The 22,787-nt window shown below is 44.4% G+C and overlaps 1 protein-coding gene across 2 annotated transcripts in view; it reads right to left on the bottom strand.

The window, feature by feature from the left end:
• Positions 1-10,222, bottom strand: part of SRGAP3 (SLIT-ROBO Rho GTPase activating protein 3) — a 246,088-nt gene extending 235,866 nt beyond the window's left edge. For both annotated transcript variants that reach the window (XM_005907082.2, XM_070359891.1), the window contains exon 1: positions 9,476-10,222. In XM_005907082.2, coding sequence (XP_005907144.2) covers positions 9,476-9,542 — 67 coding nt within the window. In that variant the 5' untranslated portion in view covers positions 9,543-10,222. The remainder of the gene's footprint in view (positions 1-9,475) is intronic.
• Between the last annotated feature and the right edge of the window lie 12,565 nt (positions 10,223-22,787).

Here is a 22,787-nt window from a genome sequence, read left to right as displayed (position 1 = left end):
GCAGACCCAAACATCAGTAGTGTTGAGGTAGAAAAACTCTGAGATAGGGAGATATTGCCATGGTCCCAGCAAGAGGTGGTGATGGCCTGGGCCAGGATAGTATAGATAGGGATGGAGTATTGACGGTTTTTCTCTCATATTTCCTTAGATTTCCTGAACATTACTCAGGCAAGGAGGGCATTCTCTGCTCAGTGCCTCAGGGATAATACAGGGAAAGAGTCAATTCTTGGCTTTTGACTTTCAAAACCCTAGTTCTCAGGGAGAAGAGAAAGAATGTGGGTTATGGACAAAAGATCTGAAAGAAAGTCTGATGACAAAGAGCCAGGGGACCACCCCCTATTAACCCCCTCCTCCCCTCTCCTTCCCTCCTCCACACACAGATACAGATTTCAGGAGACTGTAAGGCAAGGTGTACGTAGCTTTTAGGGATCTGTAAGAAAATAATCCCCACCCTATCTCACCTTAGACAAGCCCAGGGAGAGTAGGTGATGACAGAATGCCTGCATAATTTGCAGAATCTGAGGCTGGAGGAGCGGGGCCACTTCCCCAGGCAGCACCCTAGGGAGGCCTTGGAGGAGAAATAAGTGGCAACACGAGCCTGAGACAAATGTCCAGAGTCTCTCATGACCCAGCATGGTGTGGGAGCCTCAGGATGACTCCTGGTGCCTGCATATCTCACAGAAGGAGCTGAGGAGGGGAAAGGGCAAAGTGGCCTCAGGTTCGGAACAGAGAAGTATCAGTGCAGGACTGACCACTGAGGACCCAGCAGGAAGGAGGATATCTTAGTAGTTGCCAAAGTAGGTTGATGATAAACCACAACAGATGTCCCCTTAGAACTACCCCAGCCCCCCTGGACCTTGGGCCACAACGCTAGAGAAAGTAAGAAGAAACCCCCAATTCCCTTAGATTTATTTCTGTCATTTCAAGCAGAATAGAGATGTGAAATATAAGTCAAGTTACAGAAAAATAAAGAAAATCATATTTTTATTGCACCTGGATTTGGGGCTGAGACTGCGTCCTCTGAGGCTCCACAGGCTGCGGGCGTCTGCGTGTCCATCTGCACCATTATCACCTGGCATCGACTGCGCTATCTCAGGGGTGGCACCCAGGTCCATTCAAGGCCCCTTGAACGCTGCCTGCAGCTAAGGGCACCCCCTAAACTGTCACACACAGCCGGGCACACGTGCACATGCCACACATATTGATCAGAAAGAGCTGTCACCAAATTACCATTTAAATCAATGGTTGAGTGCTCAGTAATTGGAAATGTCAAAACCCACATTTTCTAAGTGACCTCAAAACACCACATTGAAATCATTTATCTGAGCTGGATACACATTTGTTTTATCTCTTCTCTTCTCCACACTATCCTGTTAGGAAACTAAAAATTAGGGAACTGGGTAAAAGGCAAAAAGAGAAAGAAACTGGATAACCCACAAACTATAGCCCAACACTGTCAATCTTCAGAACACAGTCTTGTGGATATTCCATGAAGGTTTACAAGACCGAATAAAGTTTGAGGAACATCTGCGGCCCCTTCTTGGCAGTTCATACTTAACACATTCAAGGTTCCCATAAATCCTGTGGGAAACAAGCCTATTTAACTCACTTCATACTAGAACTTCCAAAACCTATTTGACCACAGAACTATTTTTTTCCACCCAGTGCCTCTTTACATCCAATTTCATGGAATATACCTCAGGGAACACTACTCCAAACATAAATTGGCCTAATGATTAAACAAATTAAGAGAACAGAGCCAAAACCCCACTCCTGGGCCAGCCAAGAAATTTTATAAACACCAACAAGCCATCAGGAACAAATCATTTACAAGGGAAATAGAGCCCAGAATACAGCTTGCTATGGCCTGTATTAGGCCAGAGGTTCTGAATTTAAACTCAGCACCTTTAATAGTCAGCCACTATCCCCCCAACTTCCTGGCAGCTACAAGGACAGGACCCAGTTTCTGAACCAGCCTAACCTCATGTCCTCCTGACCTCTCCAATCCTTACCCTCTTCTATCCTCACCTCATTGTGTTTTCCAAGGCACTGCTCTGCTCTGCCTCCCAGGCAACCACCACCACCCGGGGTTGCCCCACCCACCGGAGCAATTCAATGCAATACCATTACTGATCACCAATGAGATGCTAGGCACAAGGGTACAGCAATGAACCAAGCAAAAAAACTTTGTGTTCATGGAAATATGGTCTAGAAGTGCTTACAAGCCAGAACTCTTCTCTGAACATCAGTCTCCACATCTGGAGGGAAATACAAAAGTGGGAGCATTGGACTAGCAGACATCTAAGATTTCTGGTTCTGTGTTTCCAGGTTGGTGGAGCCTCTATCAATTCTCTAGGAGACACTTTTTCAAAGATGACTTCCTGGGGTGGGAGAGAGGGATCTCACACAACTAAGCAGCCTCAAATTGGGGGATAGGCAAGGTTTCATCAGAAGGATTGTGGAAGGGCTAGGAAAGGCAGGAAGTCAAAGACTAAGACCCGTTTCAGACTGGCCCCCAGTGAAGAAACCCCTGAGTTTCAAAGCAGAATTGCCCTGGCATATTTCTTGCCTCCCTGCACAGCTGGAAGTCAGACCCCTCCAATTTAAACCTTAGTTCTGCCACTATTTTTTGTGCAATCTAATACAATGTATTTCTCTGGATTTCAGGTTTTATCTATAAGATAGGAATAATAATGACTATTTTCCAGAATTTGAGGGATCACAAAATGAGACACCATACGCATGACTGAGACTTAGAGATAAATAAAAATTAATTACATCCCATCGCTAAACAAAGCTGTATAGCCTGAAGCATGGCTTGTAACAGTCATTGAATGAATGGGTGAGTGAATCAATGAATGAACAAATAATAGAGGTTTCTGGAAAGGAAAAGTAGCCTCTAACATATAAACTCTGGTGGTGAGAACTCCAATGCACACACCAGATCCACTGATTTCCTGACTGGGAGGCACCTGATGTGCCATGCTCCCCAACCAACTTCCCACCATGAATATGATAGACATCACCTTGTCAAACATCACCTTGGCTTTAAACACATCAGCCTTCATCCAATCTTTTTTTTTTTTTTAAACTTTACATAATTGTATTAGTTTTGCCAAATATCAAAATGAATCCGCCACAGGTATACATCCAATCTTCATAGATAAATATCTCCCCTATCAGGGACAAACAAGGAAATTCATCAAACCATGAAGAATATTCCCTTAACAAATAAAACCCCTACTTTCAATGGAACAGAAAATACGATGTTGTTAGGGGTTGAATGCTTGGTGTTTCCCCCTAAAATTCACATGTTGAAGCCCTAACCTCCAACGTGATGATGTGTGAAGATGGGTGGGGCCTCTGGGAGGTGATTAGGTTCACATGAGATAATGAGAGTGGTGCCCTCATAATGGGATTAGTCCCCTTCTAAGAAGAGGAGGACAGAGAGCTCTCTCTCTACACACAGAGGAAAGACCATGTGAGCACAGCAAGAAGGCTACAAGCAGCAAAGCGTGCTCTCAACAGGAGCCAAATCTGTGGGCACCTTGATCTTGGACTTCCCAGCCTCCAGAATTGTGAGAAATAAATGTCTGTTGTTTAAGCTTCCCAGCTGCCCGTGGTATTTTGTTATAGCGACCCAAGCTAAGACAAATGTCAAAGAAAATATAACTCCAGCTTGAGCTTGGCTGTGAGTTAGAAAAGTAAAACTTCTTGTTAGTAATTATTAGCCACTGCTTCAACTGATTGTACACCAATCACATGGGGGAAATGAAAATGACCATAAGCATTTCTCAAGAGTTCATGGCCCAAATACTGAACACAAAATTGTAATGAAGGATAATGAAGTCCAGAAGAGAAAGGCAGATATGATTCTGCCTGGAAGAGTTATTAGGAAGGCATCATGGAAGAGGGATCATTTGAGCAGGCAGTGAAGGATAGTCAGGAGCTGGCCAAACCAAAAAAAGTGGGGGTGGGGGGAGAAGGAAGACATTTTAAGCAGAATAAAGGCACAAATGGGGAAATATTTGGAGGTGGGAAAAAGTATGGAGGAGTCAGAGACAAGGAATTGTTCTAATGTGGTTATGACAGCACAGGCCTATTATAGAGAAAACACCTGAAGATGAAACAGGTAAACTGGGTGAGGCCTCATCAGCAAGACCCTTTATTGACTTCAACTTGTAGGCCAGAAGTTGAAGACTGGTGGGCATGGGCTGAAGCTTTCCTACTGACAGATTCATTCAAAAAGCAAAGTATTTCTTATAAACTGGTGCTACCTCTTAAAAATTTGGAGATTTTCATCATGGCCTTGGATTTGGCAAAGAATCCTTAGATATAACACCAAACGCATGAAGAAAGAAAGAAAAAATAGATAAAGCTTCATAAAAATTAAAAACTTTTGTGCTTCAAAGGACTCCATCAGAAAAGAGAAAAGATAACCAACAGAATAGAATTCTGCAAATCTTGTATTTCATAAGGAACTGTATCCAAAATGTAGAAAGAACTCTTACAGCTCAATAATGGAAAAGACAACCCCATTTTTAAAATGTTTTCAAAGTTAAATTTCTAAATATTTAAAATAAAAATTAGGAGATTTTGTTTTGAAATCCAGATGCTCTGGAAACACTGAAAGAACTAACCACTCTGGGCTTACAGTAATGACAGGAGAGCTGAGCAGGGCTGCCGCCTCTAAATGAGCTCCCTAGTCAGCCACAGTCCCCACTACTCCCCACTGTTCCCCAACCCAGCCTACTTTCCTCACTGAAGCCAGTGAAGGTGATGATGGCTCTTAAGGTCATTGTCCAATCACTCTATGGCATAATCTCTTTAAGATTAAATTCATTCTCATGATAAATTGGGAGTTTTTTAGATTTTTCTTTCTTTTCCTTCACTGATTTTATTGCCATATTCCAAGAAAACTCTTGGAAGTTAAGGATATATCATATATTTTGCATCTCTCACAATACTCAACACAAGGCTAAGAACAAAGTCGACACTCAGTGTTCACTGAGTGAATGTATAAGTGAGTGAGTAAATAAATGCTTCTCTGCGGTCGTCTTCACTACCTGCTCTTCTTCCCCTCAATTCTAGACTTATGCCATTAAAAAGATGGCCTAAAATGAATACGGATGTGTAATAAAAAAAAAAAAAAACACTGAAGTCAATCACTGAATTTCTATTTTCATTTTCTATTAGGATGAAATGGAAATTTGAACTCTGAATAAACGCAGAACAGACCATTACATCTGACAGCAAGATGAATTAGAACCCAGGTTACTGGAAAATGCTTGTGAATAAGATTACCAAACACTATCAGTGATCTTTGAGGATACTGTGAAAGATAGGATAAGTGCCAAAAAGCTGGAGATGGGAAAATGTTCTGATTTTCAAAGGGGGAAAGAAGTTTGAGTTGCCAGTTCCAGATTGGAGAATATGGTGTCACTCAGGCAGGGTTCCTGAACAAGTTCATAAAGGAACACTTGTGAACATCTCAGACAAGAAGCAATATCCACTTGAAGCCAGCACAGGGTCACCAAGAACAAGTCATATTAAATTAATTTCATTTTCTTCTCTCTGATAAGGCTCCTAGCCCAGTGGGTTGGAGAAACATAGCAGATACAATATATATGGTGCAATGAGAGAGTGGGCAGTGAAAAGGGCTAATTCAACCCTTGAGCTACATTAATAGAAGCATTACATACACCATAAATTAGGAAGTGATGTTGTTTTCTTTCTCTGACCACATTTAAAGAGTCTCATTTAGAACTTAGTATCACTCTTAAAGAAGATTTTTGACAGTACAGCCTTCTGCAGGTCCATTTGGCAAAATCTCTTTAAAAGCATAAAGCTTTAATCCAGATTAATGGCATCTGTTGAAAAACTGAAACATCTGGCTGGGCCTACATTCTAAATGGTAACAACTGGTTGAACCCAAGTAGTGACTGCCCATTTGGACAGGACATGTGTTCTCAGGCCAATCATAATCATCACCCCCCTTCTTATATTGCCCTGGCTGAGGTGGTAGGCCAACTGCCACAAATGATCTTACTTGGCCAGCTTCACTCACTTATTCTCTCTGCCAAGCACTCAAAGGCCTGGAGTTTGCAGCCCAGGATGCAGAAGATCCAAAAGAGAGTTAAGATGATAAAGCAAATGAGAATCACGGTTCAGGGTTGATGATCAGAGTCTGCAAATATCCAATGGGCACTCATGGGGAAAAAGCATCTGTCTCGTTCTATGAAGTCCCAAGGTACAGAACCAAAAGTTGGATGAGAGACATACTTCTGCTAAGTCACTTCAGTCGTGTCCGACTCTGTGCGATCCCATAGACGGCAGCCTACTAGGCTCCCCGGTCCCTGGGATTCTCCAGGCAAGAACACTGGAGTGGGTTGCCATTTCCTTCTCCAGTGCAGGACAGTGAAAAGTGAAAGGGAAGTTGCTCAGTCGTGTCCGACTCTTAGCAACCCCATGGACTGCAGCTGACCAGGCTCCTCTGTCCATGGGATTTTCCAGGCAAGAGTACTGGAGTGGGGTGCCATTGCCTTCTCCGGAGAGACATACTTAACCCAACATAAAAAAAACTCCTTACAACAGCCAGAGTAGTCTAAAAATGGAATATGTGGGCTTGGGAAGTGGTGAGTTTCCCATCACTGGGAATGTGCAAGCATATGGTGTCTATTGTGTCACAGGTATATAATCAAAGGGATTCGAGGGTCTGATTAGGCAAGAGAAGGCATGAGTCTGACATTTTTCACAATAGGAAAAAGAACTTTGCAAACAGTCCCCGTTGTTCCAGTCAGTAAATTCTTCAAAAAGAGAAAAAAGGGACTAAGCCAACAAAGAACTCAGTATCACTTTTAAAAATCAAAAACCCCCTCACAAAATGCACAGAGGACAAAATCCATCAGACTAGGTGGAATGTTTGTGCCAAATTGGCCAAATGATACCCAAGGCAATTGGCGTCAGGCATTATTTTTGATGACTGGTCAAACGCTCTTCAGAGGCCAGCAACAAAGGCAAGGGAGGCAAGTAAGAGGGTAAACAATGGACTGAGACTGGGAGGCAGCCGGTCCCCACCACAAAACTGCCATCTGCTACTGACATCAGTCCTTCAAGGGGCAGCTTCAGGCAAACAATGTATCGGGGACGCTGGGCCTGGAAGGAAACCAACTGCCTTCACATTTCCCACCTTGTAACCTTGGGCAAGTCATTTAACATTACAAGGCCTCAGTTTCCTCATCTCTAAAACTGAGCTCCTACAAACTCTGTCTGTACTTTGCATAAGCCAAGAGGGGCGAGGTCTGGGAGTGAGCCATGGAAACTATCGAGCCCTGAACACACATCAATAGATGATAATGATGATGAACAAATAAAATTTTGACAGAAAAGATTCCAATTGCAGGCACAGTAGCATCCTGACCTAAATGGTGTGGATGTCAACCCTAGAGGAATAAAATGAAATTCTTTTAACCAGAATGCAAAAACATTTAGAGTTTAGAAGAGATAAGATCATTTGGACAAATTTCCTGCTGAAATGCATTACCCTGCCCTTGCTATTTAGATGTTAAAATAAACGCAAAAGGTAAAAAGTAAAAGAATCACTCAGAGCTACAAATGCTTAACTGATTTCCAAGCAGAGTTCACGGTCCCAGTGGTAGCAATCCCTCAAAAATGAGATAAGTACATTTCCTACCAAGCCGATGTTTATAGAAACCCCAAACTGTCCCAAACTCGGCCTACCCTTCTCTCTGATGGCATTTTTCATGGGAAACTCAGTTTTTAAAGAAAAAAAAATCAGCCAGATTAGTCTTTACAGAACATAAACTCCCTGAAAAGTGTGCAGGCTTTTGTATTGAGCAGTCAGATAATTCAGATCTCTGACCAATAAAAGGGTGGATTTCTAAATTTTCAGCAAGGCTGAAACATTGTAAGTCACTGTTTTCCACCCTGAACTGAAAACTGCAGAGGAGGAGCCCAGGGAAGAGCAGGGTTTCCTGCTCATTTCTCCCTGGGGTCTACCGAGAGGTGATTTGCATGCTGGGTTTGACCAGAACTAAAAGGTACAAGACGGTTGGCAAGGCTGGAAAAAAACAAAGCTCTCCCCTGAAGGGCTGTTCCCCTCCCGAAGTTTCCCAAGCTTCTGAAGCACGGACAGCAGCTGTGATGCGCGACCTCCCTGATGCTCCTGGGGAGGCCACCCGACTTCCTGGGTCACTGAGCCTTGAGCAGCAGCGGCACCTAGAAGCAGGTGTGGAACCTCAGGTCACCAGAGCAACAAATAACCAACTTGCTCAATAGTCCTGGGTGGGGGGGCGGGGGGTGGCGGCAGGCATCAGCACCCCCTGAAGATGTACTCTGTTCTTACTCTTTCTACAAGAGACCACAAGGAGAACCATGACCAGAAAGAAATCAGATGCCGAGAGGCCCAGGCTTCCCTTAGGGTATATCCTAAAAGAAAGGGTAAGCATGGTGGATGGTGCTTTCATGTTTTCCTTGCCAAAGCTAAGCCTAGTGCTCACAAGGGTGCGAGAAGCCCCAGTCTGGCCTGAATAAGGAATCTACCTGAATTTGTCTATGCAAATGTGTCTGGTTTCCTCTTTCCCTTTGCTAGTGTGGATTTAGGGAGCGGCTTCTGAGAGGAGTGTGCACCCCGTGAGTGGTACTAAAGCTGGAACAAGCAGCCAGAGGTCATCTCACCCTCCTGGCAGGCTTTCCCTGACACTACGGAAGCCAGGCAGCATCTCCTAGCCGGCACACTGAACTGCTGGCTTTCAATGAAGGCTGATGACCCTAAACACTAGTGCACGGACGGTGATGGGGGCCGCACACTGCGAGACAATACATTTTCTGCACTGAGCTCCCTCTTTATGCCTAAATGCCTGCATTAGTTTGGATCAATATGCTCCATAACAGTTAATCCATGGCAACCCAGGCCAGCCGAGAGTCACTGACAAAGAAGTGCAGCCCAGGGATGCTGCTTCCTACATTATATGCATGTGAATTCCAAACCAGAGAAAGGGGTAGAGGCAAAGCAACGACAAAAAACAGAAGGGAGAAAGAGATTAAAAAAAAAAAGCAGATCATAAAAAACACACATCATATTATGGGGCTTTTTGCATGGCGGGGGGAAGAGGTAGTGACTGTCTTTGGCAGTGACTATCAAAATGGCCTGAGAGTAACATGTCACAGCCAAGATGATGGAGTATCTGAGACACTCCTAAAGCCGGGTGTAGGATCCTCCTCACACACCTGCAATGCAGTGATCGCCGCCCGTTCTACAATCTGTACTCCCAGCGCCAGCGCTCTCTGCAGTCGAAACCAGTCCGGACTTGTGCAGCTGCCACTGTTCCTCCTCACAATAAGATTATTGATGCATAACAACATTTCATGATGGCAGGGAGGAAAAGGGGGAAAAAAAGCCAAAGCAAGAGAAGGAAAGGGGAGGGAAGGCATGACTCCCCAGCCCAATTCTCACCTTTTATTTGAGCTTCATATTCGGCAATGATCTCTTTGTCTTTCTTGAACTTAGTTTGAGATGACATCTTCCAATGTGGCCAAAGGCACTGACAGGCTGTTGGATTTATTGCTCCTTTTCTTCCCGAGTCCTCACTCCAACCCTAGTAATCACACGGCTCTGGTCGATTTCACAGGTGTAGGGGGCTAATCTCTTTCACTCCGCTGCAGAGCCAGCGGAAAAATCCCTCTCGTTCTCAGAGGAAATTTCTCTTTACTTGGCGAGAAAAATGTCTCAAGTAGCTTGGTCTGGTCAACTCCTCTTGCAGAAGAACCACCACCCTAGGAGCACGGTAACCTGCCCGAGATTTTCAAGATTTTTCTTCCAAAAAAATAATAACCAAGAGCACTCACTCTCACACTCTCTCTCTCACACACACACACACAGTCACACACTCACGCGTGCACTGGCACACTCATCCAGCCATGCACACACGCAGTCGTGATGCACACTCACACACCCTCACACCCGCTCACCCTCTCACACACACACACACACACACACATCCACAAGAGGCGCGGCGCCTCCTTGGTCCTGCAGTCAGCCTCCGGCTGGTTTTCCAAGGCTCTGTTAAAGAGATGGTCAGGTTGCCAAAGGGCCGATCATCTCGCATCCTCCCTCCCTTCGGCGCCTCTGCTCCGATATACAGTGAGGCTCAAAGCCAGGAGAGCGAGGTGGAAGTTCTCCTGCTGCAAGGCTTAAGCTCCGTGAACCGGAGGCTGGACTGCACGCCCTGCAGGGCTGGCCGAGTGCTCGCCCACCGCTCTCGTCACCAAGCTCCACCTCCCGGATTTTATAACAACTGACACATTGTAGCCTACTGGAGAGCAGAACTCACTGCAAGCAAAAAGAGGAAGAAAGGCTCACAAAAGGGAAGGAGGCAGGAAAAAGAGCTGGGCTGGGGAGGCCTGAGAGGCCCCTGAAGATTCCTACCATTGGCAGTTGGGTTAGGAATTCTTCCTCCAAAAACTCCAAAAGGTCCACCTTTTCTTTGCAACATGCAATTTAATTCAATTTCTCAAGCAACGACTGTGTGACAGTTCGTCACTCTGCCTGATTGTCTAGCGGAGGAGAGGGGCTGATCCATGTAGGCAAGCTCATTAATATTTGTGGAGCATTATGGGGCGGCAGGGACAATGCCAAGTGTCTCAGACGTGCAGCTTTGCAAAGCCGTCAGGAGCAGGCTTGCTGGAAACCCAGCCACCTCAGGACACGGGTTTAGACGCAGGGCAAATCAATAACTCATTGAGCCTCAGTTTCCTCACCAGTAAAATGGTTCTCTTTGGAGGATTTCATTCTTTCTTTCAACATGTATTTCAGTTTAATATAGGTCAGGCATCGTTCTGGGTATGGGGACATGGCAATGATCAAACTAGGCAAAAAAAAGATTCCTCACTTCTGGAGCTCCAGTCTCCACATCACCCAACTCTGGGCAGTCAGCACTAGTCATGGTAATAATCTCAGTAAAATCAGCCCCAGACAGAGCTCAGACTGCATCATGAATGGTGCCTTCTGGAACTGTGCAAAGCAAGAGACCCTAGGAGGGGAAGATGAAAGATAAACAAAATAAGAAATTTATATATGATAGCAGATGATAAGTGCTGTGAGAAAAAAAATATTGCAGGGTAGGGGCCCTCAGGAATGACGGAGCTCCTGGGGGCTCAAGTAAGAATGTGAGGCTAAGCTTAGCACAGAGCATGATAATAAGCACTCAGTAAACCCCTCAGCAAACCCATAACATAGTGCACGTGAAGGAACAGGCACCAATACGGGAGGTGACTTGCCCAAAGTCACCAGCATTCACTCCTGTGCTGTATGACCCCAGATTCTGCCCATGCAGATGTGCAAAGGTTGCTGCATTCTACTGGAGATTAAACCCATTTCACACGCACTCAAGGCAGAATAAGATCTGTTCCGTAAAAATGAAATCAAGCACTACAGGTTTGCTGCCCCTGGAATTTCACGTTAAGATAGTCATTAATATGTTCAGTTCAGTTGTTCAGTCGTGTCCAACTCTTTGCGACTCCATGGACTGCATGCAGCACGCCAGGCCTCCCTGTCCATCAGCAACTCCCAGAGCTTACTCAAACTCATGTCCACTGAGTCAGCGATGCCATCCAACCATCTCATCCTCTGTCGTCCCCTTCTCCTCCCGCCTTCAATCTTTCCCAGCATCACCATCTTTTCCAGTGAGTTGATTCTTCCCATCAGGTGGCCAAAGTACTGGAGCTTTAGCTTTAGCCTTAGTCCTTCCAATGAATATTCAGGACTGATTTCCTTTAGGATGGACTGGTTTGATCTTCTTGCAGCCCAAGGGACTCTCAACAGTCTCCTTCAACACCACAGTTAAAAAGCATCAATTATTCAGTGCTCAGCTTTCTTTATGGTTCAGCTCTCACATCCATACATGCCTACTAGAAAAACCATAGTTCTGACTAGACGGACCTTTTTCAGCAAAGTAAGGTTTCTGTTTTTTAATAACAGGCATTGCCCCCCAAATTTGGTATTTTTACAAATTTCTCAAAATAATCTTCGATTTGCCTTTTTCTGAGTGCATAATGAATGATTTTATTTGGGTTCAGAAATGAATAGGTTATCCATGCTAGTCCATTGAGGCTTCCTAGACAAAGTGGCGGTTATAGTGAGTCTCCCCAGGTCTGCATGGAGAGGGGAAGCGCATTCCTATGGTGCAAACAGTATGAGCATGGCTGGGAACACACGGGACCTACTTGGAGAAAGCAAGAGAGAAGTCCAGCTGGTGAATCACGGGGTTTACTATAACTTCATGCCCAGAGACAAGAGATTACAGGGTTCACGAGTAGATGCCACTGGCCCATAGTCATTGCCGTCACCCCCTGCCTTTCCCTTCCCATAGCACACTCAGGCTCTCTACAGCGACCCCTGCTTTGGACTGTTTTAAAACAGTGAAAGCTGCACTTGTTACCTGAGACAGATGTGCTCTGAGATTAGCATCCTGCCTCAAGGCTAGACTCTCAAAGGAAAATGGGAGTTATTAACATGCACTGTGGGATGTGAAAAACTGGATTCCCTGCCTGCCTCTGTGGTTCCAGCTTACAGGGAACTTAGGTAGCTTCTGTGCCTTCACTGAGTCTCAGTTTCCTCATTTGTAAAATGGTGGGGATCTCACTCTTTGCACAGGATCCAACAGGAAATGTCAAGTGCCTGGAACACAGCAGAGGTCCACGGAGTATTCCTTTTTAGCATCCAACCATTCTGGGTCTAGGACCAGAGGTGGGGCTCCACAGATGCCTGGGATGGGTGCAGGAAGAGAGGAAGAAGAAAAGGGTTGTGCCCCCTGCGAATATATCAACATATACCATGAATCCACAGTACCCGGAATCTTCCTTCCCCAAGAAGAGGTGGTGGGACCTGGGCAGGCCCCTTGCACAATGCCCTTGCTCTTTTCCTTCCAATCCTCTGCACAGTTCACCCCAGTCTCCCAGCTGCCCTCTGTGACCACATGAGGGGACCATTCCCTTCCATGTGACCTCTTCTTCCTTGCTTATGAGAACCAACTGCCATTCCTAGTGATTATCCTTCACATGGTATTAAAGGAAACCAGATTGCTGCAAAAATAAATGTCATAGGTGGCAGGGTCAGGGGCTCTGCCATGTGGTTTGATCTGTGCCAGCCCTCCTCCAAGGATGGGAATACCCCTTGGAGGGTATGTTTCACTTTCCTCAGGCTCATTTCCTGGATTCTTCTAAATATTCCTGAATTATACTAATGTTTAATATTTATCGAGCCCTCATTCCATACAGTCACTAGGCCAAGTTTTCTACAGAAATGTTATCAATGACATAGATTTTATCAGTGGGTCCAGGGCTATAATCATCCTTGTTTTACAGATGGGCAAACGGGGGGTCAGAGCAGTGCAGCAGTCTGCCCAAGATCACACAACTAGCTAATAACTGAATCACTTGCAAGCCCACATCTGGCCACATCAGAGCCCAAGGACTCAACCAGTAGACTATTATATCCCAGAACAATAAGCATAGGAATACTTGCTGTCAAGTAGTGACATTTTTCTTCAATCAATACCGTGTTCAATCTGAAGTTTGCCATTAAAAAAAATGTAGAGTTTAAAATATAAGGCAAACATGTCACAAACGGCCATTGATGAGGCTTAAATTACAATTACAGCTGAATAACATAAGACCCCAGAGAAGGCAATGGCACCCCACTCCAGTACTCTTGCCTGGAAAATCCCATGGATGGAGGAGCCTGGTAGGCTCCAGTCCATGGGGTCGCTAAGAGTCGGGCACGACTGAGCAACTTCACTTTCATTTTTCACTTTCATGCATTGGAGAAGGAAATGGCAACCCACTCCAGTATTCTTGCCTGGAGAATCCCAGGGACGGGGAAGCCTGGTGGGCTGCCGTCTATGGGGTCGCACAGAATCGGACACGACTGAAGTGACTTAGCAGCAGCAGCAGCAGCAGCAACATAAAACCCACTAAACTGGTTTCTTTTCCTGGTAGGGGAAAAAAAAAGACTCTACTTGGAGGAAGAATGACCAATAACTTTTGGTTTGAGGCATTTTAATTTTTCTGGTTGAATATGAATAACTAATAAGAATTGATATCTTTTGTGACATTCTCCAATGCTACCAACTAATGCATCCTTGGCTGACTTGGTGAATAATTCTGCCCTTCAATCTCTGCTCTGGAAAATGAAAGCAACAACAGAACTCAGCTAGTTAGTACCAGAATTGGATACAATTAATAGCGATGATGACAACATATCTTGTGTGTATATACTGCTTTATATTTTAGAAAGCCTTTTCATATCCTTTCTCTTATTTGGTTCTCACAGTAACCCCGGGGTAGGGTGGGGGCCAAGTGCAGCCGTTTTTAATCCCTGTTTCACTGATATGAGTAGATAAGTGGCAGTTTTAATGGAAGAATTATTTTATAACCTCAAGCATAATAACACTCCTGTGTCACAAGACCCATAAGCCATAAAAGCCTGACAGATTCAACTACAAAGCAATTTTTTTCAAAATTCTGCCTGGCCAAAACCATCATAAACAAAGTCAAAGATAAACTGAAAACTGAGAAACAATAATTCCAATACCTATCATTGACCAAGGACTCATTTCCCTAATATACAATTCAAGCAAATATTTGTACATGAATGTTCCAGCAGCACTGTTCACCACAGCCAAAAGGTGGAAATAATCCAAATGTCCACCAACGGATGAATGGATAAATAAAATGTTTTCTCCATATAATGGAATATCATTCAGCTATAAAAAGGAATGAAACACTGAGGATGCTACAATTTGGATGGCTCCGTTACACATTATGTTAAGTGAAACAAGGCAGACACAAAAGGTCATATATTGTATGAGTCCATTTATATGAAATATCCAGAATAAATAAACCCATAGAGATAGAAAGCAGATTAACGGTTTCCAAGGACTCAGGGAAATTGGGAATGGGGAGAAACTGCTTAACAGATCCAATTTGGTGATGATGAAAATTTTTTGGAACTAGATAGAAGTGATGGTTGCACAACACTGTAAATGTACTAAATGCTACTGAATTGCATACTTGAAAATGGCTAATTTTATGTTCTGTGTATTTCAGTTCAGTAAAAAAAAAAAAAAAAGAAAGAAAGAAAAAAGATAGCAAAAGAATTTCCTTAAAATCTATGAGAAAAACACCAACAGTCTGTTAGAAAAATCAAAATGAAATGCTAATCCACCTCATTCACAATGAAATCAGGCATGGCTGGGTCCTGGGGCTCTAGCAATTTTAAGAGGACATATCTTACTCCAGCTTTCCATTCTGCTTTCCTGTAGTTGGAGTCTCTCCCCATAAGATGGCAAAGGTGGCCCCCACCAATCTTACATCTCCAAGTTCGGCAATTCTGGCAAGGAAGGCAAAGTTCTTCCCAGGAATTCCAGCAAAAGCCCCAGGAACGGTCGATTGGGCCAAGCTGGGACACATGGCAATCCTTGCAACTGACTGTATGGCCAGAGGGATAAAATATTCTGCTTGGTCAGGACTGGATTGTGGGCCTGCCCCTGGAGTTGTAGGACGGGAGAGATTTGAACAATCCACATGGCCCAAGAGATTCCCCAAAAAGGATCAGGGTGCTGTTCCAAAAGAAGGAAGAGAGGATACTGGATGAGCAATCAACATGTGTCTACCATGAAAAGGATATGGGAAAGAAGAAAGGAGGATTCACAGAAAAGATTCATGGAAAATGTGATAAAGCTGCTTGGAATTATTTGGCTTTGTTGTTTATAAAGCACGGTCTTGTCCATAATCTTGATCCTCACACAGTCCTTTGAGATAAGTAAATTTCACTGCCATTTTACAGATGAGGGAATGAAGGGAGAGGGAGGCTGAATGACTTCCCCAACCTCCCATGGCTAATAAATGAGAGCCAAGCAAGAAACCAGGACACCTGACCCCACATCTGATGTTCTTTCCCCATCCACGTAGGTGCCACACTCTACTGAGAGACAATGAGATACACGCCGGAAGCCTCAGGCCTTGGACACGTGCCCACTTGGCTCTGTTAAGAAAAGGACACAAATCAGTCTCAGCAATCAGGACGTGTCACTAAGTCTGAGGAGGGCCGCTGGCGATGCTACAGAAGTCCTCTGGATTTTAAGAAGAGCAGTTCCTGACATGCAGCCCAGAGGTCCTCCTGTCCCTCCAAAGGCAAGGCAGTCACAGGCACAGTGTTCACAGCTAGGCCTCAGAATCCCAACTCTGGAAGAACAGAGAGAAGGACTTGAAAACCCCTGAACCCTTGACTCCACTGCCAGCACAGTTTGCCCACTTCCAAGGATGATAATGCATTTGGTCCATGGCCTCCATGGGTTTCAGGGGAACATTTATTCCACCTAGAGACACCTTTGCTCAGTGAACACTTTGGCCATTCTCCCCATCTCTCATGCACTCTTCCCTGGAGGATGAAAAAGTAATTTAGCAGATTGGTGAATCTGGAAGGTGAGACTGAGCTCACCCCCTTAATCTTCTCTTTTCAGGTGGGCCTGCTTATAGGAAGGACCAGCCTTACAGAAGGAGCGGGGCTAGCTCTACTCCTGTAATATGCCTATGAGGGCTGAGACCAGCTAAAAGAGTCAATTAAGCAATTAGAGAGTTAGTTCATCATTTTGGACATGCACCTAATCCATGTTCTCCACTGTAGTTTTTTTTTTTTTTTTTTTCACAGTGAGAAATATTTAATGAGATTTTAAAAAACTTTTTTTTCATGCTTAATACCCATGGTTCCCAGAGCTTGATATATTACATTCATCTCAAAGACCTTTTTGCATACCAATTTGATGTCTTTTACCTATAAACCTGGGTTGCTTTAGGTTAAGTTTAAAGTGAAATCAGATGTGCATTGTTTTCATTTATTTGAAATGAAGTCCACTAACTTTGGATGAATTAATATATCTTAGATTTAGAAGATCAAAGTATAACATTATACAATTAAATAAAAAAGGGCCACATAGATGATCATGTGAAAGTCACTCAGTCGTGTCCGACTATTTGAGACCCCATGGACTGTACAGTCCATGGCACTCTCCAGGCCAGAACACTGCAGTGGGCAGCCCCCCCCACTCTCCCGGGGATCCTCCCAACCCAGGGATCGAACCCAGGTCTCCCACATTGCAGGCAGATTCTCCTCCAGCTGAGCCACAAGAGAAGCCCAAGAACGCTGGAGTGGGTAGCCTATCCCTTCTCCAGCGGATCTTCCCGACCCAGGAATCAAACTGAGGTCTCCCGCGTTGCAGGTGGATTCTTTACCAACTGAGCTATCAGGGAAACCCTAGATGACCAGAGCTCAATTAAATTATGAGTTCACTTCTTTGTTTTCTAGCACAGTCATTACTTATTTTGTAGTTTGCTATTAATTTTATATGTTCAACACTCTTAGCAGTTGAATTATCTATCAACTTTAAGAGTGGAAATAGGTCTTTCTTGTAAAGCCCAAATAGTAAAACCCCTATTAGAAATCATTGTGGGGCTTCACTTGGGGCTCAGTTGGCAAAGAATCCGCCTGCAATGAGGGAGACCTGGGTTCGATCCCTGGATTGGGAAGATCCCCTGGAGAAGGGAAAGGCTACCCACTGCAGCACTCTAGCCTGGAGAATTCCATGGACTGTACAGTCCATGGGGTTGCAAAGAGTCAGACATGACTGAGCGACTTTCACTTTCACTTTTTCACTTTCAGGTATCATTATTGAAGCTGAACTATAATTTTTCTAAGCGTTCATTGTTGTTCAGTCAATAAGCCCTGTGTGACTCTTTGCAACCCCATGGACAGCAGCACACCAGGTTCCTCCGTCCATGGGATTCTCCATGTCCACTGTAGTTTTATAATGAACAAAGCTTACAATTTAAGAATCAGAATAACAAGAAGTTTCTGGAGCTGAGTTGGAAGCCTGGTTCTGCCACCTACTAGCTGTGTGGCCATGGGCAAGCTGATGGCTAGCACTTAGGGAATCACATATGTGCTTGTTATATAAATAACAAGATCTCCCTCTGTGTTTCGCCTTTATCTACTGATGCTTCTCAGTGGGTTCCAAACTTGAAAGGGGAAGAATAGGGCTTGATATACTGACCCTATGAAAGCCCAACACTAGAGTACTTAAACCTTTTAAAGGTTTTTAATTCTAAGGTATGGGGCAAGTCACAGCAATGCATAGTCACCAGTGCTTGGTCAGGTAGCCCAGAGTCTTAGTCTGTTCAGGCTGCTATAAAAAAACACCACAGACTGGGTGGCTGATAAACAACAAACACTTCTCATAGTTCTGGAGACTGGAACTTTGAGACAGGGGCGCTAGTCTGATCAAGTGAGGGCCCCCTTCCAACTCAAACCTCTCGTGTATCCTCACTAGGTAGCTGGAACTAGGGAGCTCTCTCAGGTCTCTAATACAAGGGCACTAAACTCATTCCCAAGGGCCCCACCCTCATGACCTAATCACCTCCCAAAGCCCCATCTCCTAATAACATCACATTTGGTGTTAGGATTCCAACATGTGAATTTTTAGGAGACACAAACATTCAGACCATAGTACCAATCTACAAGGACTCAGGCCAGAGGTAATGATCAGTGCAGGTTGGATCCTGAGCTCAAAGTGGAGCCTGAAAGAGATGATCCCTGAAAGAGACAAGGGCCACAGAGTGAAGAGCCTCCTAAGCCATGTTAACAAGTTAAGAGTTTAGCTGAGGTTCAGTCGGGAGCCTCTGAAGGGAACTGACCTCTTCAGATTTGTTTTTCAGAAAAGGTGATTCCAGTGACAATGTAGAAACTGGGCTAGACGAGGCAAGACAAGAGACTAGAAAGCAGACAGGCTGTTACCATCATCCAGGAGAGCTATAAAGGGGGTTAGACAAGATAATGCCACATACTATGGTGCTGTGAAGACTAGGTTCATCACAAATGTTGCCTCACTCTATCCTTGTATCAGTAACAGCATACAGTGGGTACTATTATTGTCCCCATATGAGGAAATTACCTCTCGCAGAGCTACCTTTCTGGGATAGCTGCTGACCTTAGCCCCCCATTCCAAGACCCAGCTTCTTTCACCTGAACAGCTTTAATAGCCTCCTTCCTGGTCCCTTTGCCTCCAGCTTTGCCTTCTTACAATCCATGATCAACCCAAAAGCCAGAGTAAGCTTTTAAAAAGTAAATCGGATCCTGATGCTTCCCTTTAAAGAAGTCTCCCACCACACTCTTCCCCATGACCCAGGCAACTGGGCCTCAGCCTTGCCCCGATCCCATTTCACACTGCTCTCCCTCTGGTTCCCTACTCCAAGCCACAGCAGCTTTCCTACACTTCTAGAATGCTCCAAAGACTTGCTGTTCACCCCAGCTACTTCCAAGATTTTGGCCCATGTGTCAAGACAAACAGGGGCTCAGTGAGCACTTCAGTAATTCTCAGAGAAGCCCATCCAGACCACCCTACTCAAAAGGCAACTCTAGCCCATTCCCTTGTTTTAGTGTCTTCATAGTACCACTACCTCCAACATCACCTTATTTACCTATATGATTGTTCACTTAATGACCCTCTGCACCCCACCCACTTTATTATGGTTGGATGGCACCACCAATTCGATGGACATGAATTTGAGTAAGCTCCGGGAGTTGATGATAGACAGGGAAGCCTGGTGTGTTGCAGTCCATGGGGTCGCAAAGAGTCAGACGTGACTGAGCGACTGAACTGAACTGAACTGATGGACCTTTCTGCCATGACAGAAATGTTCTTTATCTGCACTGCCCAATACAATGACCATTAGCCTGTGAGCACTTGAAATGCACACCTGTTGCTACATAACTGAATTTTCAATTTGATTTTGTTTTAATGAGTTTACATTTAAAGTTTGTGATTACTGTATATTGTTCTAAAATATAGGCTCTAAGAAGGCAGGGACTATGTCTGTCACTATATCCCCTGTGCCTAAACAGTACCAAACCTCTAGTAGATGCTCAATAAAAAAAATCCTTGAGTGAGTGGACAAAGATAGAACAAGTGAACAATGAAATCCCTTCTGACCTCCTCTTAGCTCTGCTCTCCCCCTCTCACTAGAGGCCCTGAGGCCTCCCTCCACCCAACCCAGGAGGGGGGCTTCTCTGCTGCAGTGACCTCAGGGATTTGGCAGAAACACCAGGTGCCAGGGAAGCAGAGTCAATTACTCCCTCCACTGCACTCCATTTGGAGCTGAACTCCCCCTGTGAGGAGGTGGGATGGTAATGATGCTTAACCAAGCCCCAGTAAATACTGCAGCTGTTTCCTATACAGCCATTTGGGCTTTACGGAATGTGGAAGCGGCTCGGCCTAAAAATTCATGTGAATCGTTTTGTCTATTCCTCCTCCTCCTCCCTTGTCTAATGTTGGAAGGCACTGGGAGGGAGAACCAAGTCAGTGTCAGGTCAAGAGGCTGAATTTAATTAAAGTCTTATTCAGACCCAATCTCTTTTAGGAAATGAAATCAGCATTGGGCTGAATAATATATTTTTTGCAAGTTAGGATCCCTCCTGGGCTCTGTTTAAGGCAGAAAGATAATTCAGAACAGACATTCAGTCTGATCTTATTTCTGCAGAGCGAGGATTAGGACATCTACATGATCCTGTGACAATAAGACAAAGTTATACTTCCCCCTGTAATAGCCCCAAATGATGACTGAGAAAGATATGGCTTCCAAGGTCTCTGGAAAGCACCACTTCACCTTAACTGTGCCCAGGGTCGGATGGGAAAGGAGCAGACACAGATGCCTTGAGATAGTACTGAACATGAGTCAGAGAACAGACAATGACTTAAGAGACATGATGATTGAGCTGAACTGAGCAAACATGGCTCAAGTTGAACTTCCCAGAGACTCCATGTCATTTATGGTCAGTAGATGCTTTCAAGGATCTGGTTATTAGGGGTGTGAAAAAAAAAGAAAAAAACACTCTTGGGCCTGCTCTAAAAAGCTGACATGGAGGGACAACAGAACGTGTGACTACAGTATACTTCAAGGTACACCTCTGAAAACTGTCAGTCCCATGGTCTGAGATGCTTCAGGAAATAAGCTGTATTTTCTCTGAGGTTTATGAACTGTCCTTAACCTGGAGAAGACTCTGTGTTATAGTAGGGGACAGGGGACATAGCCTTATATGCAATCTGGACAATAACCAGGCCCTAGAATATCAGATGCCTAAGAAATTATAATAGTAATAACAGTTACCATTTCAGTTCAGTCGCTCAGTCGTGTCCGACTCTTTGCGACCCCATGAATCGCAGCACACCAGGCCTCCCTGTCCATCACCAACTCCCGGAGTTCACTCAGACTCATGTCCATAGAGTCGGTGATGCCAGCCAGCCATCTCATCCTCTGTTGTCCCCTTCTCCTCCCACCCCCAATCCCTCCCAGCATCAGGGTCTTTTCCAATGAATCAACTCTTCGCGTGAGGTGGCCAAAGTACTGGAGTTTCAGCTTTAGCATCAGTCCTTTCAAAGAACACCCAGGACTGAGCTCCTTTAGAATGGACTGGTTGGATCTCCTTGCAGGCCAAGGCACTCTCAACAGTCTTCTCCAACACCACAGTTCAAAAGCATCAATTCTTTGGTGTTCAGCTTCAGCTTTCTTTCTAGTCCAGCTCTCACATCCATACACAACTACTGGAAAAACCATAGCCTTGACTAGACGGACCTTTGTTGGCAAAGTAATATCTCTGCTTTTCAATATGCTATCTAGGTTGGTCATAACTTTCCTTCCAAGGAGTAAGCATCTTTTAATTTCATGGCTGCAGTCACCATCTGCAGTGATTTTGGGGCCAAAGAAAATAAAGTCTGACACTGATTCCACTGTTTCCCCATCTATTTCCCATGAAGTGATGGGACCAGATGCCATGATCTTAGTTTTCTGAATGTTGAGCTTTAAGCCAACTTTTTCACTCTCCTCTTTCACTTTCATCAAGAGGCTTTTGAGTTCCTCTTCACTTTCTGCCATAAGGGTGGTGTCATCTGCATATCTAAGGTTATTGATATTTCTCCTGGCAATCTTGATTCCAGCTTGTGCTTCTTCCAGCCCAGCGTTTCTCATGATGTACTCTGCATAGAAGTTAAATAAACAGGGTGACAATATACAACCTTGATGTACTCCTTTTCCTATTTGGAACCAGTCTGTCGTTCCATGTCCAGTTCTAACTGTTGCTTCCTGAACTGCATATAGGTTTCTCAAGAGGCAGGTCAGGTGGTCTGGTATTCCCATCTCTTTCAGAATTTTCCACAGTTTATTGTGATTCACAGAGTCAAAGGCTTTGGCATAGTCAATAAAGCAGAAATAGATGTTTTTCTGGAACTCTCTTCCTTTTTCCATGATCCAGTGGATGTTGGCAAATTTGATCTCTGGTTCCTCTGCCTTTTCTAAAACCAACTTGAACATGTGGAAGTTCATGGTTCATGTATTGCTACAGTTACCATTTAGGAAGCCCCAACAAGGCACCAGCCCCTGTGCAAAGCTATTACGTTGGTACAAACATAATCACTGTTTTGGACCACGAATTTTAAATTATAATAACTAAGCTCAAACACATCTTTATTAATCAAAATAGGAACCATTACAAACAACAGATTTTTGCCAACAAGAAATAAATTTGTTTGTTCCTGCAGCACAAAAACCTGTGCTTCCAGATTCAATGAACTCTTGGAAAGCATTTTCTATATCCTGCTGGTTGTGGAAGCGTTTACCCTTCAAAAAGTTGTTGAGATGCTTAAAGAACTGGTAGTCAGTTG

Source organism: Bos mutus, chromosome 22, assembly GCF_027580195.1.
Source record: "Bos mutus isolate GX-2022 chromosome 22, NWIPB_WYAK_1.1, whole genome shotgun sequence".
NCBI classification, from domain to species: domain Eukaryota; kingdom Metazoa; phylum Chordata; class Mammalia; order Artiodactyla; family Bovidae; genus Bos; species Bos mutus.
Note: the sequence above shows the minus strand (reverse complement) of the source record. Positions and strands in the feature narration are given on the sequence as shown.